This window comes from Saccoglossus kowalevskii, chromosome 22, assembly GCF_978046115.1.
Source record: "Saccoglossus kowalevskii chromosome 22, keSacKowa6.1, whole genome shotgun sequence".
NCBI classification, from domain to species: Eukaryota; Metazoa; Hemichordata; class Enteropneusta; family Harrimaniidae; genus Saccoglossus; species Saccoglossus kowalevskii.
Window position 1 is genome coordinate 16,687,292 of NC_140662.1, and position 25,250 is coordinate 16,712,541.

Consider the following 25,250-nt stretch of genomic DNA (forward strand, 5'->3'; position numbering starts at 1 on the left):
TTTTCAGCTTTCAACATGGGGACAGGTACGACTATAAATAAGGATATACAACTTTGCTTCCATAAATCGCGTTTTTTAATGTTGCATCTTGTAAACTAAACAATTGATTAATTTTAGTTTACATACGAATTCAAACTCGCCTCACCAAATCTAGTGACAGTACACTCAGCCACTCAAGTTCGAAGTTCATTTTGTCATATTATTCATAATAGAATTTTCTTTTTGACAGGTTTTACTTCACAGCAAAGGCTCGCAATGGTGGATACATTACTATAAGGAATTATGACCCACCTTCCAATTATACAATTAATCCAAAGATTTATTACACAGGAATAGATATAGCACATACCGCAGACTTTACCCTGGACTATCAGCCTCCAGAACATTGTACAGTTACCGGAAGTTGCTCTGATAATATGCTCGATAGGGGACCAGCGATAACTAAAATTGTACGTCGACTGTGAGAATATGTTTTCATATACCTTTTAACAGAACATAATGAATATTTTTATACATCTGTCACCGTAAAGCCATAAATTACAGCGTGCCGTAATTTTGTGGTTTTGCACTGGGTATTTTTATCCTACCATATTAGGAAATACGAGTTTCAAATATGAAACTCCACCCAACTCCGGACTCCAGACAACGAAGATTGCTGATTCTGTTCTAAACAGTAATGTATCCTTGCAAGGAAAAGATATATAATAATATGGTTATTTCGAGGATACCTCAAAGTATGTACTCAGACAGTACACCATTGCATCATACTCAGCTGCGGGTCGGCCAATACTCCCTCTGTACTGTCTTCAGGCACACTTTTTGGTATCCTCGTAATAACGTCATATTATAACTTTATTTATATGCAGACGACCTTTTCCTGGCCATTGTGATCAATATGATACATAATAACGATTTCCTAACAAACAACAAATAATAGAAATATGGTCCTGTGTGAAGTGGCTTTCAATATTCATCAATGTTTAGTGAACAAATAAACTATTATAGATCGATTTACATGATAAACATGTTCAGTTTGTTGAAGTTACCTGGGTAACATATGCAGAATAATTCCAAATTATCAATTACTATGTAAATTACTTAATTATTATGCAAGGACTTGTATCACAATCTGGTCTTTAATTCATTGTTTGGTTGTGTTAAATATTATGTATCGAAAGGGGTTTAGATAATGATGGAATCAAATTTTACACATCCATCTAGTAATCTGACACACAAACATTTTATGCCTTTCTAAGCTCCTTCTGTGCACGATGTATCCAATGTAGATCTTTTTACTATTGAATACCCAGTCTCCCCAAAACCACGGTCCAATATACTATTATTGTAGACAAATTGTTTGTTTAATATTTCTGCAGGGTGAAATAACTGTGCAGTATAATGGTTGGTTTGACGACCTTTCTGGTATATTACGATATGAATATGAAGTATATAAGATGCAAGCATATGGTGATGTATTGGGATATAGTTCAATACCACCTGTACTGAGTGGACAACTAGATCCACCAGATACACAGTTTAATATCACATTAAGTGACCCAGGTACAGTAAATCTACTACCTAAAAAGTTTACTCTCTCATTAATTGACCCAGATAGAGTAGATCTACCAGCTACACAGTTAACTATCCCATTAAAAAATCCAGGTATAGTAGACTTACCAGCTTCACAGTTAACTATCCCATTAACAAACCCAGGTATGGTAGACCTACCAGCTTCACAGTTTACTATCTCATTAAGTAACCCAGGTATAGTAGACTTACCAGCTTCACAGTTAAATATCCCATTAACAAACCCAGGTATGGTAGACCTACCAGCTTCACAGTTTACTATCTCATTAAGTAACCTAGGTATAGTAGACCTACCAGCTTCACAGTTAACTATCCCATTAACAAACCCAGGTATGGTAGACCTACCAGCTTCACAGTTTACTATCTCATTAAGTAACCTAGGTATGGTAGACCTACCAGCCACACAGTTTGGTATCTTATTAAGAAACCCAGGTATAGTACGTCTACCATCTGCACCTCGACTATATCATTGAGTTATCAGGTATAACATATCTTCCACATAACCAGTTCACTATATCATTAAGTGACCTAAGTAGAGTAAATATATCATCTACTTCATTCACTATCTCATTGAGTGACACGGGTATAGTGGATATACCAGCTACATACGTGCAATACAATTACAGCTCATATAACAGATAAATTCAACATATTAAATAAGTAAATTAACATATCCTTACATTCCAGGAGTATATTGTGTCATGCTTACTGTTGATGACGTAGCGGGTAACCATAATAGAGCCAGACGATTCCTAATATTTGATGATGTCAACGGAGTTAATACAACAGACCAGTTCCCTATCTGGGTTGACTCTGCAGCGGAAAATAGTACCCACCTTTGGCAAACTGATCTTCAAGACCCCAGTAATACTGGGCCACAGGTAAGTCAGTCATGTGGATTATTAATGTTGATAAACCTCAGCGAAAATTGTATATCTTCACGGGAAGCCGTTAGTAATATCAAAGTCGAATGGAATAATAACTGTGTGAATGTACTCTTCAAACAATGTAGAAGCGATGATGATAGCGCCACGAACGTCGGACAATGATGCGATAAGCAAAGCATTCATGTTATATGCGTATTATATGTGGCACAGAAACACTCAACTTATCGGTCGCACAACCTCATAGGCGACTCCGATTGTAAAATGCTTAGATGGTTTGAATGCGAAATACGTCATCCCTTTTTCTTGTTGAGAAAAAAAAAACATTTCTTAACTCGTGGCACATGCTTTGATCCCCTCACAGGTAGTAATGCAATGGCCAGGACACTTCTATAACTGGTTCCACAGGGAACATAAATTCCTGAATGCCATTGAAGATAATTCACCTCCATTGACGTCAGATTATGAAGAAGTCACAGGTCAACCTCCAACTACCAGATCACGTGAGGCAATACCAAATATCAATGCAGTCGTGCGTTTCGAAGTAAATTACGGCATAGACCACCGGGGAGGGCGCAATATCACTTCTCCTACTGGTAACTGGCAAGACGTTGATGATATTTTGGTGAGTAAGAATGTTTATTAGAAACATAGAATGAGGAATTCTTTAATTTTCATATTTATTTTTCTTTGGAAACAGATTAACCCGATCTCGACCCGGGCTAGTTTAGGTCGGAGAAAATGTGCTAGTTTCGACCACGACGTTCCGGGATTGCACAACGCCCTCTAACGGCACGAGTGGTATCCGAGTACTCCTTGTCACTACAAAACGACCTACAAGCATCTTGTGATTATGACTTATAATACGTGGTCAAGGAATTATTAACTTGTATTTTGAATTTGATAGACTGAACGTTAACAAGATGTGGGTCGTAATGTCGACAATGGCGCGTGATGAAGGGGCGTTTTTTGTTGGTCCATTTCTAACATATGTTTCACATTCTAATTAGATGACCAGTATCCAGCTTATGTATCTGACTAATGTGTATGCATAAGTGACCCCCCTAGTGTGATTTTTTCAATTTTATGCTGTGATCGGCCCAATCTATGTAATGATACCCGCATTCTGCACTACAATCTGCCCACCATTACATATACAGGGCTAGCCATGTGTACTTCATTTAAGTTAATACCTATTATCGGATTTGATCAAGCTGTGAATAATCTCAAACACATTTGCTTTTTCTCTGTCTTCAGGTGGAGCAACAGGGATTCGACATACCACGCAACGATGGCGATTCCATTCATTTATGGGTGAGAGCTACAGACGTGATGGGCAATATAAACCAGGATGATGTACTGATTCACGTGGATTCATCGCCACCAGAAATCCATGATATATCGTTAATGAGACATGGACAGACACAGCTAGCAGTGCACATTTCTGTTGACCTGTATGATATGAGGTTGGTGAAATGCATGATGTACTCCTTTCTAGAATTTCTCAAATCATTCACACACTAGCTCAAAATTAGACCAAGGTACAGTAACTGTTACGGGTGTAGTCAAAGATGACCACCAGCAATAACCACAACAAACTACGTTGCTGTAATCATATCATATCACAAACCGCAACGACTTTCATACAGTTTGATATTGTAAAATCCATAAACATCAACATAATTAAACAACATAAATATTTCTACAGATTTTACCCATCTAAAGAAACAATCTTCTTCATTTTTTGATCGGACATTTCTAGAGGATCGTGTGTCAAAGACATGTCGGGCATACTTCATCAATGACTGGTCACAATTTCGTGTTATTCTTTTACACTTGACACATCATTGTTCTAAAATATACAAATGCAATGCCTGTTATCGGGCTACGTTACAAATATCTATGATCTTGTTTCTCATTGATTCCTAAACAGGGTTGTTTTCCAAACATATGACGATCACAGCGGGTTACATAACATACACTGGAAACTAGCAGACATGGCAGACGGTAATGTGGTTCATGGTGAAGGTCAAGTTGCTGTCAGAAGACCAATAGTAAGTGTATTTGATGTTGAAATGTAACGAATGATTTTGATTAATTTTCGACGCATCTCCGTAATGTTTCGAATTACCTTAAAGTGTTTCAAACACAAATATTATGTATTCACGTGTGATTTTGAGGCATTGTGGGAAATTAAATACTGTGCGTTATGCATGATGGTAACTATATGACGTCATTTGTTTTCAAGGTTGGCAATACTACATGTGACCCTCCGAACTGCGGATGTATACAAAAAAACAACGAATGTTACTATAGAGATTATGCAATTGAACTTGATGCCAATAAATTAAATCTAGCAACTGGAAACCACGACCATGATTACTTATTCACCATCACAGTAACAAACAACGCCATGCTTGTGGATGTAAAGACCTTCCAGGTACAGTGTTGTAGCAGTCTGTAAGAATGTAGTTGTTATCATTGTTAACTTATATAATCATTGTCTCGTGTTGTGTTCGTCATGGACACACGAATTTCATTAATATGATACTCAACTGGCGATAGTTATTTCCATCGCTGGGATTATTTTGAACATTTCACCATTCACAGTCGCGCATTCGATAGCATGACGTCAAACGTATTAGTTTGGCAGTCAATACCAGTTGCCTATCATTGGAGCCTCAGTAGGAACTTGTAAATGATGTAAATTCGGGGTATGTAATTATTACCTAGTATAAAGTATACTATAATGGAGTTGTACATCCTAATTCTTTCAATACCACACTGATAATATAGATTATATATGCATCACATACACTAGGTTACGGTTGACACAAGTCCGCCACATGAGGGCACTGTACATGATAGCCGGACAGGAGAAACGGACTTGGACTATCAACAGGACATTCAAATATTCGCATCTTGGGATGGATTTTTTGACAGAGAAAGTGGGATACTCTTTTATGTTTACATCTTTAGCGAAAGTTGTTCAGAAATGCAAGATGGTACATTTGATATTCCAATAACAGAGCCGGTACGTGAAACAAACTTGTTTATTTATAACTTGTCTTTGAATTTCACATGGTAAACCATCGAACTTATCTTATATTATTTTTTCTTTGTTAGGCTATAAACACAACTTCAACATATGCAGAATGGACCGCCCCAGATATAGGAACGTATCATTGTACTGTAGTTGCATATAATCGAGCATTAGAACCATCAAATCCAGTTTGTTCTGATGGTATCACCATTGATACTTCACCACCAACACTCAGTGAAATTGTCATAGATGATGCTATTATAAAAGCTGGTGTGATCAAGGACGGTGATGGTTACGTGTGGATGGTGAATACTACTAGATATCGCCACCAAGTAGTTAATGTTTCAGACGAATGCAGGTATATGAACAATACTCTTGTTGTCTTAAATCCTGATTTCATTCCTCTTATTTGAAAAAGGAAACACCTCAACGCTTGTTATTGCAATAAATAGTTTGATCTGTTTACAGAAATGTAGCAAGGCTTGACAGTGATATAGAACTACTGCCTTTAAACCCATCTGAAGTTATTGCAAGTACTGATACGGAATGCATAGATGCTGGACCTTTATCAACTGTTATATATTACAATAAAATAAACCATGTATGTTCAACTACTCTAGTATACACTTACCTTCACATTAGTCGTTATGTAGTTGATAGGAAATGCATTATGATCGAATAGATACATGTCATCACCCATGGTGCATTAACTTATTAGGCTATTTTCAATATTTCAGTTCTCTTTGAGTTGGCAAGGAGATGATCCTGAAAGCGGGATATACGACTATGAAGTTGGTTTATGTTCCACATCTTCTGGACTGAGTCCTGACATACTACCATTTACCTCCACCAATTCACACAGGAACTTTCTTACTTACCACCCTAATTTGGCTGAAGGTTTACAATTCTATGTGGTTTTGAAATCCATCAACCGAGCAGAGTTGACACAAACAAAGGTCAGTCAAATGATGGGTTTTACTTTTGTATTCATTGTTCTTTGAAACAGTGAATTCGTTCTGTTAGTATAACCAGCATAATATGCTAAATATATGACTACATTGTTCACAGATTATTGGACCACTCTTTGTTGAGGTGACACCCCCAGTCTTCACTGGCGACATTGATGTTACCTTGGAGACATATAGTGATGTAGGTTACCTTGTGGCTCGTTGGAACCAAGACGATTTTTATGACGGGGAAGATGCCGAGCCTCCGATACGCTTTGAGTATGGCGTTGGTAAGTCTGCAGATGAAATTCGCTTTTTGTTTTGTGCATATGTACAGCCATATTCATGTCTCTGCATTTGTATACCTGTATTGAAATAATAAATGCAATTATCATATGTGTAACTGTGATCCCCACCATTTCCCATTGTTTGAGATAACATCACACAATATTTTCTGGTGACAGTATTTTTTTACTCAGATTCAAACAGTAACACTGGCACGCAGAGCCATATCTTAATCTGTCAACCCTTTTCTGAAGCTTAGCTAATAATGACAACCTTGTAAAACGTACATGATCCCTATCCATATTGAAAACCTTGTTGCGGAAAGAAAAAGTGCAGCCCCCAACATAGCATTCTTGTTTATACTATCAACTCTCTCGGACGATCCCATGCTTGAATCCTACTTGTGTACATATTGACAATTTCATGCAAATTTAACATAGTAAATCAAAATGTCTCCAAACATTGCCATCTGGCATGAAAACATGATTAAAAACATTATTTCAGTCATTATTCAGCAACAATCAACAACAAAAAACAATTGTGTTACATAGAATAGTAATCACCACATCAAATAGTAGTGTATTTTATAACAAACGCCCGGCCTGTGATGTAGCACATAATACTTTTGAAGTATTAGTTTTATCAAGTGATATATTATTATGGTTTTACAGGTACAACTACCCATGATACAAACATATTAGATTTCACAATCTTAGACGACCATCATGACAATGATCTATGTGTATCTGAACGACCACCGTCATGTGTTTCTATATCAGTTGATAAACTTAATTGGCATCTACATGGGGATCATTCCTACTACGTATTCATCCGCGTAACAAACACTGCTGGGTTAATCAGTATTGCAAAGTCAGCAGCTTACAGGCATGTGGTTGAACCACCATCGAAAGGCATTGTATGTGATATCCTTCCACTAAGTGAATATACTGAGTTATATGGGGTAAGTGACGTCACTTTAAATTGCATGCAATGGATACATTATATTTGTACTGTAATTATTTTATGATAGATTATATGACGATAGTAAAGCGTAAAGGTACTTTGTTTAAACTTAGTTTTTGGATCATGTGGCTAGAACCATTGATCACTTACGTGTTTTGGAACTGTATTTTCTGGAATCATTGTCGAAAAATCAGAACCTTATCTTTCCCAGGAACCTCATGACATAGATTTCCAGACTTCTAGAACTTCACTACATATCCGATGGTCTGGATTTTCCCATCCATATCTGGATGTGCGTTATGAAGCTGCCTTAGGCACGACACCTGGGGAAGAAGATGTTGTTGGTTTTAAAGCTGCGGATGTGGGCCACACATATCTTGATTTTAATGGACTGAACTTAGAAAATTTCAAGGTAATATAACAAGATATGCGCAACGTCTAAAAATACATTGAGTAATGTTTTCCGTGTTTTTACAATGTCTGTGTTTTTTTTATTTTTTTATTATATAGAAATACTTCGCTACCGTAAGAGCGTCCAATGATGTTGGTAGTGTTACAGTGAGTTCTGATGGAGTTCGGATACTTTCAGATCAAGATGTGTTGACGTCAGCAAAGGTTTATGATGGATTGGGATGCACTAGAGCAGGTATGGAATATATCTCAATTGGACAATTGAAGTTACTTTGTTTGCAAGCTGCCTTATAAAAGAATCATTTGACATTGTTTACTGGCAATAGCTGTAGTGAGAATTATGTACACATGACAAATACTATAATCACTATTGTGAATTTTATATCGTCACTGTGGTTGAACCTTATTGCAGACAATTTAATTTGTTACACACTTATTTTTCAGTTTCAGGCTTACCGACAGAACACACGAATACTGGAACTTTCAGTCACCATAGTAACGATGGACGTCATGTTTGCCAGGAAGATCTTGAATTTCAGGCATCAATGTCTTCACTTACCTCATACTGGAACATATCAGGTGATATAAGTGATTACATTACAGACGTTCATTGGGGAGTGCAGAGACTTGAACATACAAATGAGTGAGTGTTCTCTCAGATAACTCCTGTTCTGTTCATCTTTGAATGTTCTGTTATTTATAACGTACTTTAACGTATTATATTTTGTAATGCGCTATTCCATGAATGTATATTTTAATTAACATTGTGGTTGTTGATCTGTAGATCTGATGTATGGGACTTTGTGAAAGACTTTGAAAACCTTGGTATGGCTTACACTGCTCACACGGCTATGCAACTTCATCCCGGTGACATTTATCGTTCTATCGTGAAATTCTGCCACACTGTCGGGTGTTTTCAACCAGTCACCAGTGATGGCGTCACCATTCTGCCATATCCACCATCATCTGAAGGCATCTCATATGTCAAGTATTACAAGTAAGTAAACACCTTGGAATGGAGAAATTTTATATCATGAACAATGTTTTCAGGTAGAATGTTGTAGATATACACAGGGACCTCCTTTTTAAGATGATGCTATACCCATATAAACCGTTATTTTTATGTAAACACCACCTTCTGACAGTGACCATATTATGGCAGTGCTTTGTACAAATGAATGCAAAATGATGGAAGATGATGGTATATGTTGTGTTTACACTGATATCTACACTGACGTTTTCTATTAAGGTAGAGATGCAGTTTACCTGACAGGTATTTTAATTAGTTAGGAAACCAAGATGACCTTTCTTGTCCACAAAACTATATATTTTCGGAAAGCTTATTCTATGAATTATAAAATATATAATACAGTTTTGCACGTTTGATTGTTTTTATCATTGAACACAGTGAGACAGATGAATTGGAATTCTCATGGCGCAGTTTTGGACACAATCTACAGATGACCGGTCGTGACGTTATTGAATACATTGATTATTATGAGTGGACAATAACTATCAAAACCAACAGTCGTCATGGTGATGCCTTGTTTGTTTGGCAGTTATTAGAAGACCCTGTCCATGTAGGGGACGAGGTAAACGTGTACTTTTACCACATTATAAGGAAGACATATTTATATTATGTTTAGCTAGCTCCTAACAACACTCTAAACTTTATGACTTCTATGATTTATAGATGACTTATAGAGCATCACTTGATCACAGCTTACAATTCACTGAGTGTTTACAAATTGGTCTCCGTGGTTACACTAAAGCTGGTCTCTACACCACTGTATATAAAGACATATACGACTGTGATGCATACAATCCTGTACTGATTGTACCGAATATAGTGATAGATGCCTCTGGTAGTTGGGATGAAAAGAGTAATGATAATGGGTTAGTGCACCTGTTTTTGTACTGAAATACTAAAAATTCACTGTGTCCGACATACTTTATAGTTTTCTCAAAGCCACTTAAGTTCAATTCCCACCATATAACACCATTATTATTATTATTATAGGGATATATTTCTTGAAATAAACGCCCACTGGAACCAGCCTGATGCTGAATATACTCGAGCCATACATAAACTCGCGGCAGTATGGCCTACTCTACGATATAATCAGTATGACTGGAAGGTTATATCTGATGACAGCGTTCAACGGTGGGCGTATTTGACATCTAACGATGGGCATATTACATATGAGGAGTATGACTGTAGCTCACCAGAAGTGATGGCCTGTGGAAGTACAAATGTAAGTTCACTGATATAAGTTTTATGAGAGGCTTTTTATACGTTAGGGCATACATAAACAAAATCCACATCAATCCATCATTCAAATGAAGAATAGTTCGCATCAACGTAAAGCCCAAGAGGCATGAATTTCAAGTTAATATTCTTCCATGACACTTATAGTTAATATTTTAATTTATCTTATAAAAGGAAAACTTTATCAACATTCACGATCTACCATTAGTTCATGGCCAAAGATATTATGTATGCATATATTCAAATGCCACAAAGAAGGTATATGAATATGTAGAAGTGTTACTACCCGAGATATCAGTGTGTTCTGATGGCATCACCGTTGACCAAAGCCCACCTTTACAAGGCAATGTATGGATTGGATGGAGAGAACAACATTTCCAAGTGAGTGGTTATATTCTTGTTTGCCATTCGATGTCATATATCAGCTCAACACGATTGATGCTATACATTATCAGCAACTACAATAAAAACAATCACATAACTACGTTTAAACATTAATCATTATATACATATATTTTTGTTTTCTACTTCAATACTTGTCTGTGTAGTCAGCTGTATCTGAACTTATTGTTAACTGGCAGTCATTTGTTGACGTAGAAGAGGAAGGCCGTACCACTCATTATTCAGGAATTCGAAAATACGAATACGCTATTGGTGAGTATTTAGCTTCCGAGGTAAAGACATTTTCTGCCTAAATGTCATTCTTATTCGTAAAAGTATATTATGTGCTACCAACTCCAGTTTCAAATATTTCCTTAAAAATAAAACAGAAACGACAGTTATTACACACTCCTTTTCCTGTTTCAGGGTCTTCACCAGATGGAGTGGATGTACAGGACTTCATAGATGTTGGAATTACAAACAGAGCTGTGGCTCATGGTTTAGATTTACAGGATGGATATACATATTACGCTACCGTAAAAGGTGACAATTAACTTGGTCTTACATGAACTTTAGCATAGCAATGTTTTACTGTGATTATTACACCACGTTTCTATCATTAAACAATCGGCAACTAAAATATATGTGTTTACGTTCTTTTAAGCAACCGATTTTGTGGGCCTCACCACTATATCTGTATCACCCGGAGTCACCATAGATACAACGCCACCACAGAAGACAGATGTGAAAATCAACATTGGCGGGTCTTTCCATGTTTCAACTTCATCTGTCAGTGCTAGTTGGCGAGGACTGTTTGTTGATTTAGAAAGTGGTAAGTGGACATGCAATGAATGTGATTATAAGCTTAAGAATATATTAGTCTTCATAGTTCGATGTTTATTACTCTTGTGTATTACATCATATAAATTGATTTCTTCGTTTTTATATATATACAGGTATTTCTATATATGAATGGGCAGTTGGGTCACTCCCAGGTTTTGCAGATATTATGCCGTTTACTGTTATTAACTCCGAAGAAGGAACATCGGATGAAAACATTGACCTTGAATTAATAGAAGGCCATGCGTATTATGTTTCAGTTAAGGTAAGAGCTATTTTAGACAAGCGTTGGGTATAGTTTATTACACACATGGATATGCCGGATACATGTCCCCCTTACCGACCATGTTATACACATGTTTTTGTAATATTCCTGTATAAGTTGATAGTACTTGCGAATTGAATAATTGTACTGATTCTACTTTTTAGGCATACAATGGAGCTGGAATGTCAACCATGGCAACATCATGGGCCACTATTGTTGATGCGTCACCCCCAATTGCTGGTTATGTTTATGATGGAACTGTTTCTGCTGATCAAATTGACCTTGATGTTCAGGTAAATTATTTGTTATTGGCTGCGGCAAATATCAATTGCTTTAAAATAAATACAATGTATATTGAGTTAATATCTATTTTGTAAAATAACAGACGGATCTGAGCAGCTTAACGGCAAGGTGGACTGGTTTTAGTGATCCACATACTGGTATTGCTACATATACATGGGCAATTGGTACATGCAAAGTTTGTGATGATACAAGGGGAGAACAGTATGTGGGTGTAGTAACTGGTAAGTGACAATACAATACAATTCGACACGATTCAACACAGTACAATATGTATGCATATCAATTTTGCTCTAAACGCCACATATTTGTTTTGCTTAATTTCAGAGATGACAGCAGATAACCTAAATTTGAAACCTGGTTTCACGTATTATACGACCGTTATAGCTTGCAATGCTGCCAAGTTATGTACAACAGTGACGTCAGACGGTGTCCTGATAGATAACTCTCCCCCAGTCCGAGGCGCAGTGCATGACGGGATTAGTGGTCCTGACATTGCATATCAAACATCAAGGTATGATACTGATATGAGCGACATATCTATATATAATATTTCCAATTACTATAGAAACTCCATCCTGCATTGGTGGCACAAGTAGTCACCAAATTTAGATATTGTGCAAATTTCTTTAAACGTATACATCTCTAACAACAACAACAACAACAATTGGTTTCAAACAGATCAACAATGGCTGCACACTGGTACGGATTCCATGACCCACAGTCACAGATATCCCATTACGAATGGAGAGCAGGAACCACCGTTGGAGGAGAGGAAATTGTACCACCAACGACGCTGCATTTAACAGAGAAAGTGTTTATTTCCCACATGTCAAAAGATTTGCCCCTAAACACTATGATATATGTAACGGTGAGGGCGTACAACAAAGCAGGTGTGTTTTACGTGTGTGGCGTTCTGTGAAAGTAGTATTACACATTTACTGTAATCAAATAGTACGTAATAGCAATACATATATTTTGCTTCATTATATTTGCTAAATTCGTTCGTTGTTTTTACCATCCGATTAGGACTCTTTGTGGAAGCATCTTCAAACGGTTTTGCAGTTGATGAAACTCCTCCAAATATAACAACGCCTGCAGCCTTCGACGCAAGTCAGGGATCGTTCATGGACAACACTCAGGTATTGGCGTCGTTCTATTTTGTGGAATGCTCAATCTGTACTACTAACTCACGGTAACATTAACCGAAAATATGATTCTTCTCCTTCTCAATCAGACATGGCGATCCTTGATAAAAGTTACATGGGATGTCAGTGACCAAGAAAGCCATATTGATACACAGAGTGTCTCCATTTTCACACATCAACAGTCCGAGTTAGATATTGATCCAGTAAAGGTCAGTTAATGCTTATCACATGAATGTTATATCTACGAGATATGTGTAACGCTTTTGTTTTTATAATCGTATATACAAATAACATGTTTACCAATATAATTAATTGTAAACGGTTATCTGTTTCGATTATCTGTACATTGATTAGCATGAAAATATAGTTTAAGGGCACTGGATTTCAATGCCGACCTCATAGCGACATGTATAACGCGTACAAAATACACTGTTTGTACACAGGACATTTGCCATTGAATTATACATTAATGAGTTTTTTTTTCAGGTCAATGGTGGTGATCGAGAATACACATTCACAGATTTGTCTCTAAAGGATGGCTATACATATTATGCTAAAGTTATATCATGTAACAGAGCTAAGCTGTGCACATCTAGTATCAGCCAAGGTTTACTGGTAAGTTTAGGATTATACATTGAAATCAAACTTGCCCACAACGTGCTTCTAAAAATATCAGATACCTGGTGAACCAAGGCTTTCTTTAAGATATCGCCACAAACCGCTAGTCCAGTTACAATATAAATCGCATGATCTATTACAATATTATCGAAGTTATACCATCTGTACATGGAATGAGCACATGATTTCATCAATGAGGCCTTAAAGGGAACGATATTAAATTGAAATTTAATGCAGATAAATTACTTCATAGAAACAAATATCTGGCATCATATGTGTCACAAACTTGTACACTAGATTGGCTACACTTGTTTTTTTTTTTACTTTCATTGTCACATAGGTCGATTCAACGCCACCCACAGTTGGTATGTTTGCTGTAGATACGGAACATGCGGCAGACCTGGCAAGACACAGAGATGGATGGATGACTTGCAATTTAGCTCAAGCCAGTAACCCAGCACAAATCAACATAGCATGGCTGGGTTTTGCCGATATCCACTCTGGCATTAGTAACTATTTTATCACTGTCGGGACGTACTTCAGTGGAAATGACTTAACCTTGGTGAGTTTCTTGGTAATTCGTCTTAAATGATCCCCGTGTTGTGCCACTTGGCATTATTCCATTCTACATCTCATTGGGTTCTAGGTTACTTTAGAACTTACTTTCCGTCGGTGCATGACTTGTGGAACAATTGACTTAGAACGAAGTTTTGTGTAACTAAGACAATAAATGTAGACTGCGAAACAATATTACACATTAACTCAGAAACAGACAATATTTCACAATATGTCCCTTAGACATGATACAAACGAAATGTATTTTGATACCATGTATTTATCACTATCAATAATATTGTGATGTTGAACATGACTTGTTTTACTTGGCACATGTATCTTGCACAGAATGGCCCTATTAGAGTTGATTACGCTGGAGGAACAACACATTACGACGAGGGCGTTATACAAACAGCCATGATAGATGTTAACAGAGACATAACACCAGGAGAACATATCTACGTGTCAATATGGGCAGTGAATGGGGTATGAACGTCTTTGAAAATATCAATTATGATTCGAATAATTCTTGGTATTCTATGGCTAGACACTAACATTGTGCGCTCTATATGATAGGTTGGACTACGTAGTTACGAAGCTCATGACACCTTTGAGGTTGTATCATCCAATACTAACAGTGGAATATTGTCATTGTTGCGGCGTTGTTCGGCCCAGTCGTGTCAAGGGGACTGTACATGTGCACCACAGAACCAGCTCTGTCACGAAACAACAGGATGTATTGACGTCACAGGTACGGTTTCACTTTCATAATTTAGTTTCTGCCACTTAGTCTGTTTACAATCATGATCGATTAACTAATTACTGTGTAATTTGTTGCCTAGGTGATGAATCGTACCAGCAAGTTGAGATAGTTGACGTCACGGAATACCGAAAATTAGATGGATCAATTTTTGAAGACAAAGATTATACTCCATCGAAATGCTCATTGGCAGCAAAATGGAGGACATTATCTGGAGGTAGAAATGAAAAAAAAAATACTCGCTAATTCACCCAAGTAACATAATGGCATAGCAAACCAAATAACCAATATTCAGTGTCAAAGATCAAAATTACATTGAAGTATCACCTACATAATTAATGCTTATTAATATTGTATTGAATTGCGTCCATTATAACTGATTTTCTCATGATAGGGTCACAGTCAGTGATAAGATATGAGTGGTCTGCTGGAAGTAAAGATGATCAACCAGGCTCCAGTGTATTAGATGTTGTATTTGATCGTGTTTGGCACGACGTCGGTCTTGAAACGAATGCAGTTCTAATGTTGGAAAAAAACAAGTGTAAGTCTCATATTGTTAATATCAATAACATGATATCACGATAAATTATTTATCTTCGCAAGACTAACGTTAATCGCGCACTTCTTCTCTTCCTGACTTAGTTGCTCTTGAACCAAACGTTATTTATGTATTCTACGTGAAGGCGTGGTACAATAGTGATACTTATGCCATTTTCCAGTCTGACGGGATGGAATCGGACTCGACGCCACCTGCAGTATCAACTTCAAGAAAGGTATGCTATAAATTCGTTGCCGGATTTAATATATTGTATTCTTGTACAAATAATATTTACCAGTAGATAGAGTAGATTTAGCTACTACCCATGCACATTTTTTGTTATTATTCGCATTCAAACGAGTACTAATAAAGAAACCTTGCATATTCGATTTAAGCAGCATAATTTGACACGGATTTAATGATTTATCCGCGTAGGTGAAAGATGTAGTGGATCTGAATAATATATTGGATATAGATTTTACAACGTCCACAAACTCCGTAGGGGTGTCATGGAGGAATGTCTTTATAGACGTAGGGGGTATTGCACATTTCAGTGTGTCCCTAAGTACATACATTGGAGGTTAGTGTTATTTATACAACGAATAACAACATTATTTTCTGTTATACGGTGTATTGTATATGAGAGATATTTGAATGTTTTGTGTATTTATACATGTCCCAAACGAAATCTAATATCTGATATATCTATTTACGTTTATATGTTTGTTCCTCAACACATATAAACATTATATATTCTCATCACAGGCGAAGATGTATCATCCTTCAATTCAAACACTGTTACAAATTCCGTATTTGAAGTGCAGCTCACTAGTTTATCCTTATTGGAAGGAGTGAAGTATTACTCTAATGTGCGAGCAATTAACAATGCAGGGCTCTATATAACGGCATCATCGGATGGGTTTATTGTAAGTAGCCTGCTCTAGTTTTTCACAATACAAATATTATTTGTAGTAATGTGTGTGATGGGCACTTTATTCAGATAAAAGGTAATATCAACGGATGTGTAGTATTTGTACAAATGACAATATCCTACATTCTCTCATACGTTTGCCTTGTTTCACATACAGGTTGACAACACTGTCCCAACAACAGGCGTTGTTTATGACGGCCTTGGTTTACACGATGCTGAATACCAAAACATCACTGATACGATCTCTGCCTCATGGCATGGCTTCTCAGATTTACAATCCTATATCAGCCATTACCTTTGGTGTGTTGGTAGCTCTCCCGGTGCTGAGGATATTGTAGCGTGCGAGAATGTTGGATTACAATTATCAGCCTCAAAATCAGCTGTCTTATCCAATGGTTAGTATTCAGTTAAATGTTATTTTTATACATATGTGTTGAAAATGTTATGAACTACCAATTTTCTGACCTACATCAATTATTTCTGTGAAATACTTGCATAAATAAACAATTGTTTAATTAAAGCTATACGGTAAAAGATATGGAGTATATACACACAGTTACTCTTAGTAGTGCTATTAATTAAATATAGGAAACATATGTCTCATATAAGCTCACATTGTAATTGAAGGGGCTGGTCGTCGCACTACGCATGCGCGAGATATGGGTCTTCTGTGATCCAAGATGGCGACTTCGACTGTTACAACTGTAAACTGAGAATGAGCTGTAATCCAAGAAGTTACTGGCGGCAATTAATTCTCAACTCAACTCGTATATCGATATACACATATATAAAACATGTTCAATTAATTTCGATTTCAGGACAAAAATGCTTTTCCCAGGTGACAGCAATTGATGTTGCAGGTCTACATTCTGTGGCAGCAGTCTCCAACGGGGTTGTCATAGACGACACAGCGCCCAATGTGGAAGAACGATTCTCGTTTGGTGCAAATGTTCTCCGCAACCCTTCATTTGAGGACATTCATGGATGGATAATCGATGGAAACAGTGAAATAAAGTCGCAAAGCCAGTATGCACAAAACGGTGACTCATTCTTACTACTATACGGCGAGGTGCACCAGAGTTTTCAATCGGTTATCGGAAGCAAGTATCAAGTAATCTTCTACACAAGTCATATATATTCGTCATCAACGCCTTTATTATCACAAGAAGGCTTCATTCAACTTCCTGAAAGTCATCACGTGTTTCCTCTCTATCAACGACCGGGCAGACAAGATAGTCACCAAGACATTGATAACATGATATGGCAACGTCATGTATTCTATTTTATTGCTATGGAAACAAGTTCTACAATTACAATTGGATCAGTGGGATTAAACAATGGTGAGAATATGCGTTATTTGGAAATACTAAATATAGACTTTGTGTTAGAGATTTTGTCAATCATCAATTATTAACCATGTCTAACAGGCTACATACTTCGTTACATTTTAACAGTTTACATTTTTCATACATTATTAAAAATGACTAAAGTAAACAGAAAGAAAATGTATCTGACATATGGACATGCACTATGTGTATAATATGCCTTGTAACTATGTTTTCATACATGTCACTCTTTTCTAGGTATCGCCATTGATAATGTTCAAGTACGATACATTGGGCTGGGACCGCGGGATCCTCCGGCAATTCCAAATCTAATGAATCAGTTGTCAAGTCCAGTACATGTGGAGACACTTGTACAGCATGAGTGGAACTCTGTCCATGCAAGGTGGCATGCTGTCGATGTGGAAAGCCCAATAGTTGATTCTATGTGGGCTATTGGCACTGTTCAAGGTAACAATTACGGGTCCGATTGTATGACCTCATACAAACATGTCTTTTATTGACAATGAAAACCAATCAATTTAGTAAAGAAATGTAATGTTTCAGTTTGGCGATTTTGACGAGTATATTTCATTGAACCATTATCTCCCTTTCAGGTGGAACACAGTTACAAGGATTTACATCAGTAGGGCGTAATACACACGGTGATAAGCAAGATCTTATTTTGAATTCGGGATCCTCCATCCATGTAACGGTGGTCATCTTGAATGCTGCTGGTCTTCGGTCAGTCATTTATTCCGACGCGATTCTTGTTGACCTGACTCCTCCACAGTTGTGTTGCATCAAGGTATTTTATTTGATATCTACTTTCAATACACCAATTTCGCCCAGGTTTATTCAGAAGCAGGAATTTATATCTTACTTTTTATTCATCACGAAATAGGACGGTGATGGTGATGATTTAATATACCAGAGTGCAAACACTATTAAACTAAATTGGCTAGTCACAGATGATGAAAGTGGCGTCGATTACTGTGAGTGGGCGATAGGTAAGCGACGTTCTTGATTAACTCTGGAATTTTGTGTGAATATATACAATTTTTTCAATAAATCACTGTTAGAAGCAACCGATTAACCAATGCTGTATTCATATAATATGTGTTACATCCGCATATCATCTTACAATTCGTGACATTCGTGTTTCATTATTTCAGGGCTGACTCCGGGATCCGCTGAAATACAGGCATTCGAAAGAACAGACACGCTTATTTCATCCGAATCTGAATTGTCTGTTACACATGGACAAACGTTGTTTAGCACAGTGCGATGTCAGAATTATGATGGGCTTCAAAGCCAGATTACTTCAAATGGGGTTACCATAGTGACAGAACCACCAAATACAGATCACGCTATCATGTCCTTGACAACGAGTTCCGTCACTCAGTATCCCACACGAGGTTACCATCAAGCACAGACTGATGCTATTAATATTGCATGGCAAGGATTCAATGATATCACCGGCATAGAATACTATGAGGTAAGGAGATGTTGTCAGTTATCGATAGTAATATTCTTCACACTTTGGTCAATCTTATATTAGACAGCTAAAAGAAGATTAGAAACGGCGTTTGTATACGGGTGCGTTGACGATGACAATCAAATCGTGACCATTACATACGACGACATTTCCGGAAGAGAAAACGCACTTCCTACCAAAGGGTGGATGAATATTAATATACATGTATTGTATATTAACTACGGGCCCAATACACTATATGTGAACGAAATATTCGAATGCTATTGAACTGTCAAATACAACTGGAGTTGTTCAGAATTGTGGATATAACAACCTATTGAGCGTGTGCCTACTGGTCCAGTATGTGGTATGGCTTCATTACTACATAGCATAAAATATAAATCGTTACATAATTATAGCTTCGTTAGTTTGTTATAATTTCATGATACGTGTTATGTTATTTATCAAATATCGATTAATGCTTATCTATATCGGTTGCTGATTGAAAATTGTACAATAATATTTATATTTGTTAATTTACATATTGTCTCTTATATTGTGTATATCAATAATAAAACTAATCACATTTCACTCTAATTAACAGTGCAAGATTTTGGGCGATGACGTTGACACAAGTTGGTACAAAGTTGGTGATAATGGCCATCTATTCACAGTAATGAAAGGTTTAATGTTAAGTTCCTATAAAACGTACCAAGTTTATCTGAAAGCTGTCAATTATGCTGGTTTTGAAAGTGACGTGTTAGTATCCAACATAACCGTTGAAACAGAGGCACCAATTACAAGAAGTATGTCTAAGTTTGTTATTTCTAATGCGCATTAATTTTCATTAGAGTACATTGTCAGTGTCATACTGGAATCTAACGAATAGTTTTCAAGATGCCTAAAATATTCATTCACTGCACAAAGTTCGGCAAATTGACAGGGCAAACTGTCTAGTAAAAAGGTTTACACAAACAGGGCATATTGTACTGCATTGTAAAATACAGGTGAGTAAACTATTGTATCGTACTATATATTACAGTCCTGTCACATAATGTATTATACAAGACAGGTCAGAGATATATTGTTTTGCATTGCACAGTAAAGGTTCATGGGATATTGTATTGTAATATACAATATATTTCAGTGATTCATTGTATTATACACTACAGGTCAGTGACACATTTTAAAATTATTTGTTCAGCATTTGTATGACGTCTATAATTACAGAAGGTAATCTATGTTTGTTATTTTCTTCAGATGCTGACCTTCAAAGTGTCTGGCCTCATGAATGGGAAATGACATTTGACTGGACGGATGTATTCAGTAGCAATTCGTCTATGATTTACGAGGTCACAATCGGCACAGCATGGGGTGGGATGGACGTACTGAAATGGACAGAAACAACAGATACACATCTGCGCATGACTGGTGTTAATCACGCATTGGAACACTATGTAGCAATAACTGCGATAAATGAAGCAGGATTGTACAGTACTAAAACGTTTGTGGTGTCCTATTCCTAGGAAACAGTTCATTTTAGATGACATTTACTCTAGATGTACATATATTATATGGTAATGGATTAACTATGCAATGATTAATTCATATAATCAGATACAACTTATCAACGACATTCCTGTCATAGCGATGTCTTTAAATATTGAGTTATGATATGGATAGTGGTCTAACACATATTTACAGTGTCTATATATATAAATATATAATCAGAAAGTGCATTATCGCATGTAATGATTCACAGTATTTTGCGACTTCGAGTTTGTTGGAGTGAACAGCAAATTATTCGTCTTCCTTTCATATACATTGTTTTTTAAAAAAAGGCTCATTATTATTTTGTAATAAAAAATGCTATCTGGCTATTTACACGGCAATAAAATACAATAGCGTGCCACGTGACGTGTTACAACATTCCCTGTTAAGAGACACTAATCCTGCTAACAGGGGTACGGTATGACCGCATATGTAGTCGCACTCAATATTGTGACTCTATCAACATGTTATTGTTCGTTTGCGTTATACGGAGTCATTGATACGATCTACACGGCATACAGCCGTCGCGTGTAAGTATATACCGTACTGGGTGTGCGTACGTGCAATGTGTTGGAAAGTAGCTATTGGTAAAACATAATTTATTGTGTGCAAATCCTTGTGCCTAGATATCAAAGTAACGTGCACGGACGTCGATAACCTGATGGTGATAGACCTTAACCCGTGCCATGAATGTGATGCATTTGCTGAATTAATCATGAAAAAGCCACACTACGGGTACTGGTTAAAAGGGCAATTGAAGTTGGTTTGAAAAAAGTACAGACGGCGCTATAGTCGCATCAATGTATTGAAGCTAATGAGCCTCTTTATTGTCGATGTTACATGTACTAGATTTTGCAATATCAACGCGATAAATGTACATTTATTTTGTCCATGCCAAAATTAATATTGTAAGTTATATTTGTTGGTAGACATTGTTCTTCGTTCCTTAGAAGATTGTCATTTCTTGTTGGAGAGCTCGGGCATAACCTATTGCTTTATGGTAATACAACGCTAAATTTTGTCGGGTTTACAAGATAAATTTGAAGCACATAAACTTAAACGAAGACTAAAAATTTACTACAGCTTTGATATTTTTTTGTATGCTGCAAAATTTACAAACAGTGACAGTTCATAATTATGAATAGTGTAATCAGTTAGTTAGTGCAATTTAACATTGTATTGCACCAAAATTACGTACAAAAATAGTTTAATTTGAGCTCGGTAAATATAAAAAGAGTTGAAATTATCGATATCGCTACACATACTGGAAATAATGTTAAAAGGTTGATGAAGGTTGATCAGGTCAAGCACCTATATCCGAGCTTCAAGTCGCGGTTAATTGAAATAATTACGAATAGATGCATATTAAGAAGAATTATAAGGTACTTTGCATTCGCAGCGAATACATTTAAGAAATTTGCATTGTATTTGTATCTTTGCTATTATGTCATACAATTTATGTGACATAAGTAATGCAGTTGGTAAAGTCAGGCGGCTTAAGCTTTTGACATCATAGACAGAATATGCCAATATCTTACAATGTTTGGGAGTTAAATTAAATTACTCGAATGAGTTGCTACATTAAGTCGAATATTCACGATAGTTTCATAAATGTGATATAAAGTGCCCTGTACGTGAGACACAACATGTCTACTCACGCGAGTCTAGTGCTAATTTTGCGTAGATTGTAAAAGTAGTAATAATGTTACCAAGTTTTCGCTATAGTGGTTGAATCATAAACATATACCATAATTATAATTTAGGGTAACTAAATGAGACATTTTTTGTACGGGATTTTGCCGAACCGAGTTCCCACACAAAGTTTCCATAAGTAAACACTGAATCGATCAGATTTGTATTTGCCAGCAAGTCACACATTAACATTGCTGTACATGACTTAGTGTATTGAGTTGACCTATTGGAAAGGGCTTACTTTATTTCTTTGTATGGTATATACCGCCAACACAACACAAATCCAACAGCGGAAATTTGCCACTCGACCTGCGATGTTCGACCAGCCAAGGTAACCTCTCGCGAAGTACTTTGAATCAAAACATCAAAGCACTCGTGTAACTGATCCTGAGTGGAGAACCGCAATTCAATAATAGAATATTGTTCAACCATGACGCTAAGAGAAGGTCTAAGCATAGCCCGCTATTTTTGTGATCCATTGTTCAATTTATGCTCGTACATTCAACTATTTCGTCAGTATAGGTTCAGTGTGTTGCGTAGCGTACCATTCATTTTAATAAAATCTACTATTATGTTGCATCATTACTACTGTCTATGGCTAGTTTATTCAATTATTAATCAGCAATGCGAAAACAATTCAGCTAGTCAGTGATAATCGGCTATTTATTACGAATTGTTGTATATTATAAACTAGAACAGAAGACCGAGTCACCATCCCATCTTACAGATTGTCATTATTTGTTACTAGTACTTGAATGCTGCGAGCCTGAAAAGATGACAATAGAGTTGAATTATAACTCCTTTACACAGTTTATTGTCGTTATTACACCTCATGTCAGACCATTAATTAAATGAGAACACACTAGAAACAGCGTTTGTATTAAGATGGCATGGCCGAGTATGAGCTCACTCAAATCGGACGTGCTTGCCAAAGGAGAAGACGCACTTTCAACCAAAAGTCCTGACGAATATTAAATTATTATATATTCATTTATTACGGATCCAAACACAATATTTAGATGAAATACAATTATGCTATTGAACGCGACTTCTTCAGATTTGTGATATTCCGAATGATATTTATTCGAAAAACAACTCACAGGAACGATAATCTGTTTCAAAGTGATGTGGTATATGATGTGACTTTGGTCTACACAGAAAATAATACGGATCTTCTTGTATAACGTTCAATGATTCATTGTCTTATTTAGCTACTTTCTACGAGACTTGTTAGGAATTTGTTTTTTACAAATCTCTTGTTTTATACCTCTGGATCTATGCATCATTCTTTCACTAATTTTACCATTAACTGTATTGTCTGTGTTTTTTGGATGCAATTTTTGTGTCCGTGAACTTGTATTTTTCGTATGTGACTATTATTTAATGATCCAAGGTTGGATATGTTATCTTTCATTTTACTAAATACCGATTATATAACGGTTTCTGGGTAGGTGAGTGTTGTATTTGATATTGTAACTTATAATTGTCAATGTAATGGTTTTGTCTTGTATTGCGCGTTATAGTAAGACACAATCGTCTAATTTTGTAATGCTGTCATAATTCATCATAATAGAACTACTGATGGCATATATCGAGTACAATTAATACCAGTGTAACTATTCATGGTATTATTTTACAGTATAGCTAATTTAATGTGTCTTATTTCCTTAATATCACAGCTGCGATAAAAATAATCTATCATCTCAAAAATATAAAAATGACCAGTCACTAATGTCTGTTCCGACGAGCATTCACTGCCACGCTTTCTTCTCAAATTGCCGTTATTATTAGAAGTACAGATCATATCACAATAATGACATTCCAGGTGAGTTCAGCTATCGGCGAAGTACCTTACCCAACATGTAATACGGTGAGTCCACACTAGCAAATAATCGACTCTATGTTATCTGCACCTTTTCATGTGACCGAACACACAAACGAAATGAACCATATATACATCATGCATAACCTCACAGCGAGGTACATGCGTTATTAAGGCAGCGATTGGTTTGAAAGATGTCGTGTTCGATCGGGTGTGGGCGTGGCACAGAAACATGCGTTATTTGTATTCTGAATAAAAACACATGAAATACGAATTCATGCAACTCTCATTTTGTCAATTTCGATATTTTTGCGCAGTTTTTTGTTTAGATTCCGTGATTTATTCGTATTCTACGAATAACCGGTTGTTTCGATCAACCGTGAACAAACACATTTTGTGATAACTCTTTAGCATTTAGAAAATAATTTATTGGTATAGACTTAAAGCATATCATGGCTGCTATAAATGTCTCTTTGTAGCGCCAAACCGTATTTAGGTATTTAGGCGCCATCTAACGCCATTTTCGTATACTCGTTTGTTTTTATCTGCACATGAAGTGCAAATACTGCTGTATTTAAGCTTATCAAATTATTATATTGCTTTCAAATCGATTACAATACAAAAATAAATTATTTCCAATACGTTCCGACATTTGTTTTGA

General features: G+C 36.5%; 1 protein-coding gene across 1 annotated transcript; it reads left to right on the plus strand.

Moving 5' to 3' along the window:
- Positions 1-1,454: 1,454 nt before the first annotated feature.
- On the plus strand, positions 1,455-23,352 carry LOC102804779 (uncharacterized). The gene is made up of 47 exons (XM_085496041.1): positions 1,455-1,560; positions 2,275-2,472; positions 2,840-3,096; positions 3,729-3,937; positions 4,405-4,525; positions 4,720-4,911; positions 5,293-5,505; positions 5,598-5,872; positions 5,983-6,115; positions 6,252-6,470; positions 6,583-6,751; positions 7,418-7,707; positions 7,921-8,121; positions 8,220-8,355; positions 8,565-8,763; positions 8,905-9,117; positions 9,529-9,712; positions 9,814-10,016; positions 10,141-10,375; positions 10,564-10,770; positions 10,938-11,043; positions 11,197-11,313; positions 11,435-11,602; positions 11,727-11,875; positions 12,040-12,168; positions 12,261-12,399; positions 12,503-12,689; positions 12,857-13,068; positions 13,205-13,317; positions 13,413-13,532; positions 13,810-13,938; positions 14,282-14,503; positions 14,845-14,982; positions 15,073-15,247; positions 15,339-15,473; positions 15,651-15,797; positions 15,899-16,029; positions 16,230-16,374; positions 16,560-16,720; positions 16,883-17,120; positions 17,544-18,065; positions 18,309-18,518; positions 18,665-18,855; positions 18,952-19,057; positions 19,223-19,545; positions 20,129-20,330; positions 20,785-23,352. The coding sequence occupies exons 1-47, from the start codon at positions 1,455-1,457 to the stop codon at positions 21,048-21,050; spliced, it is 8,841 nt and encodes a 2,946-aa protein (XP_085352167.1). The 3' UTR covers positions 21,051-23,352.
- Positions 23,353-25,250: the final 1,898 nt, after the last annotated feature.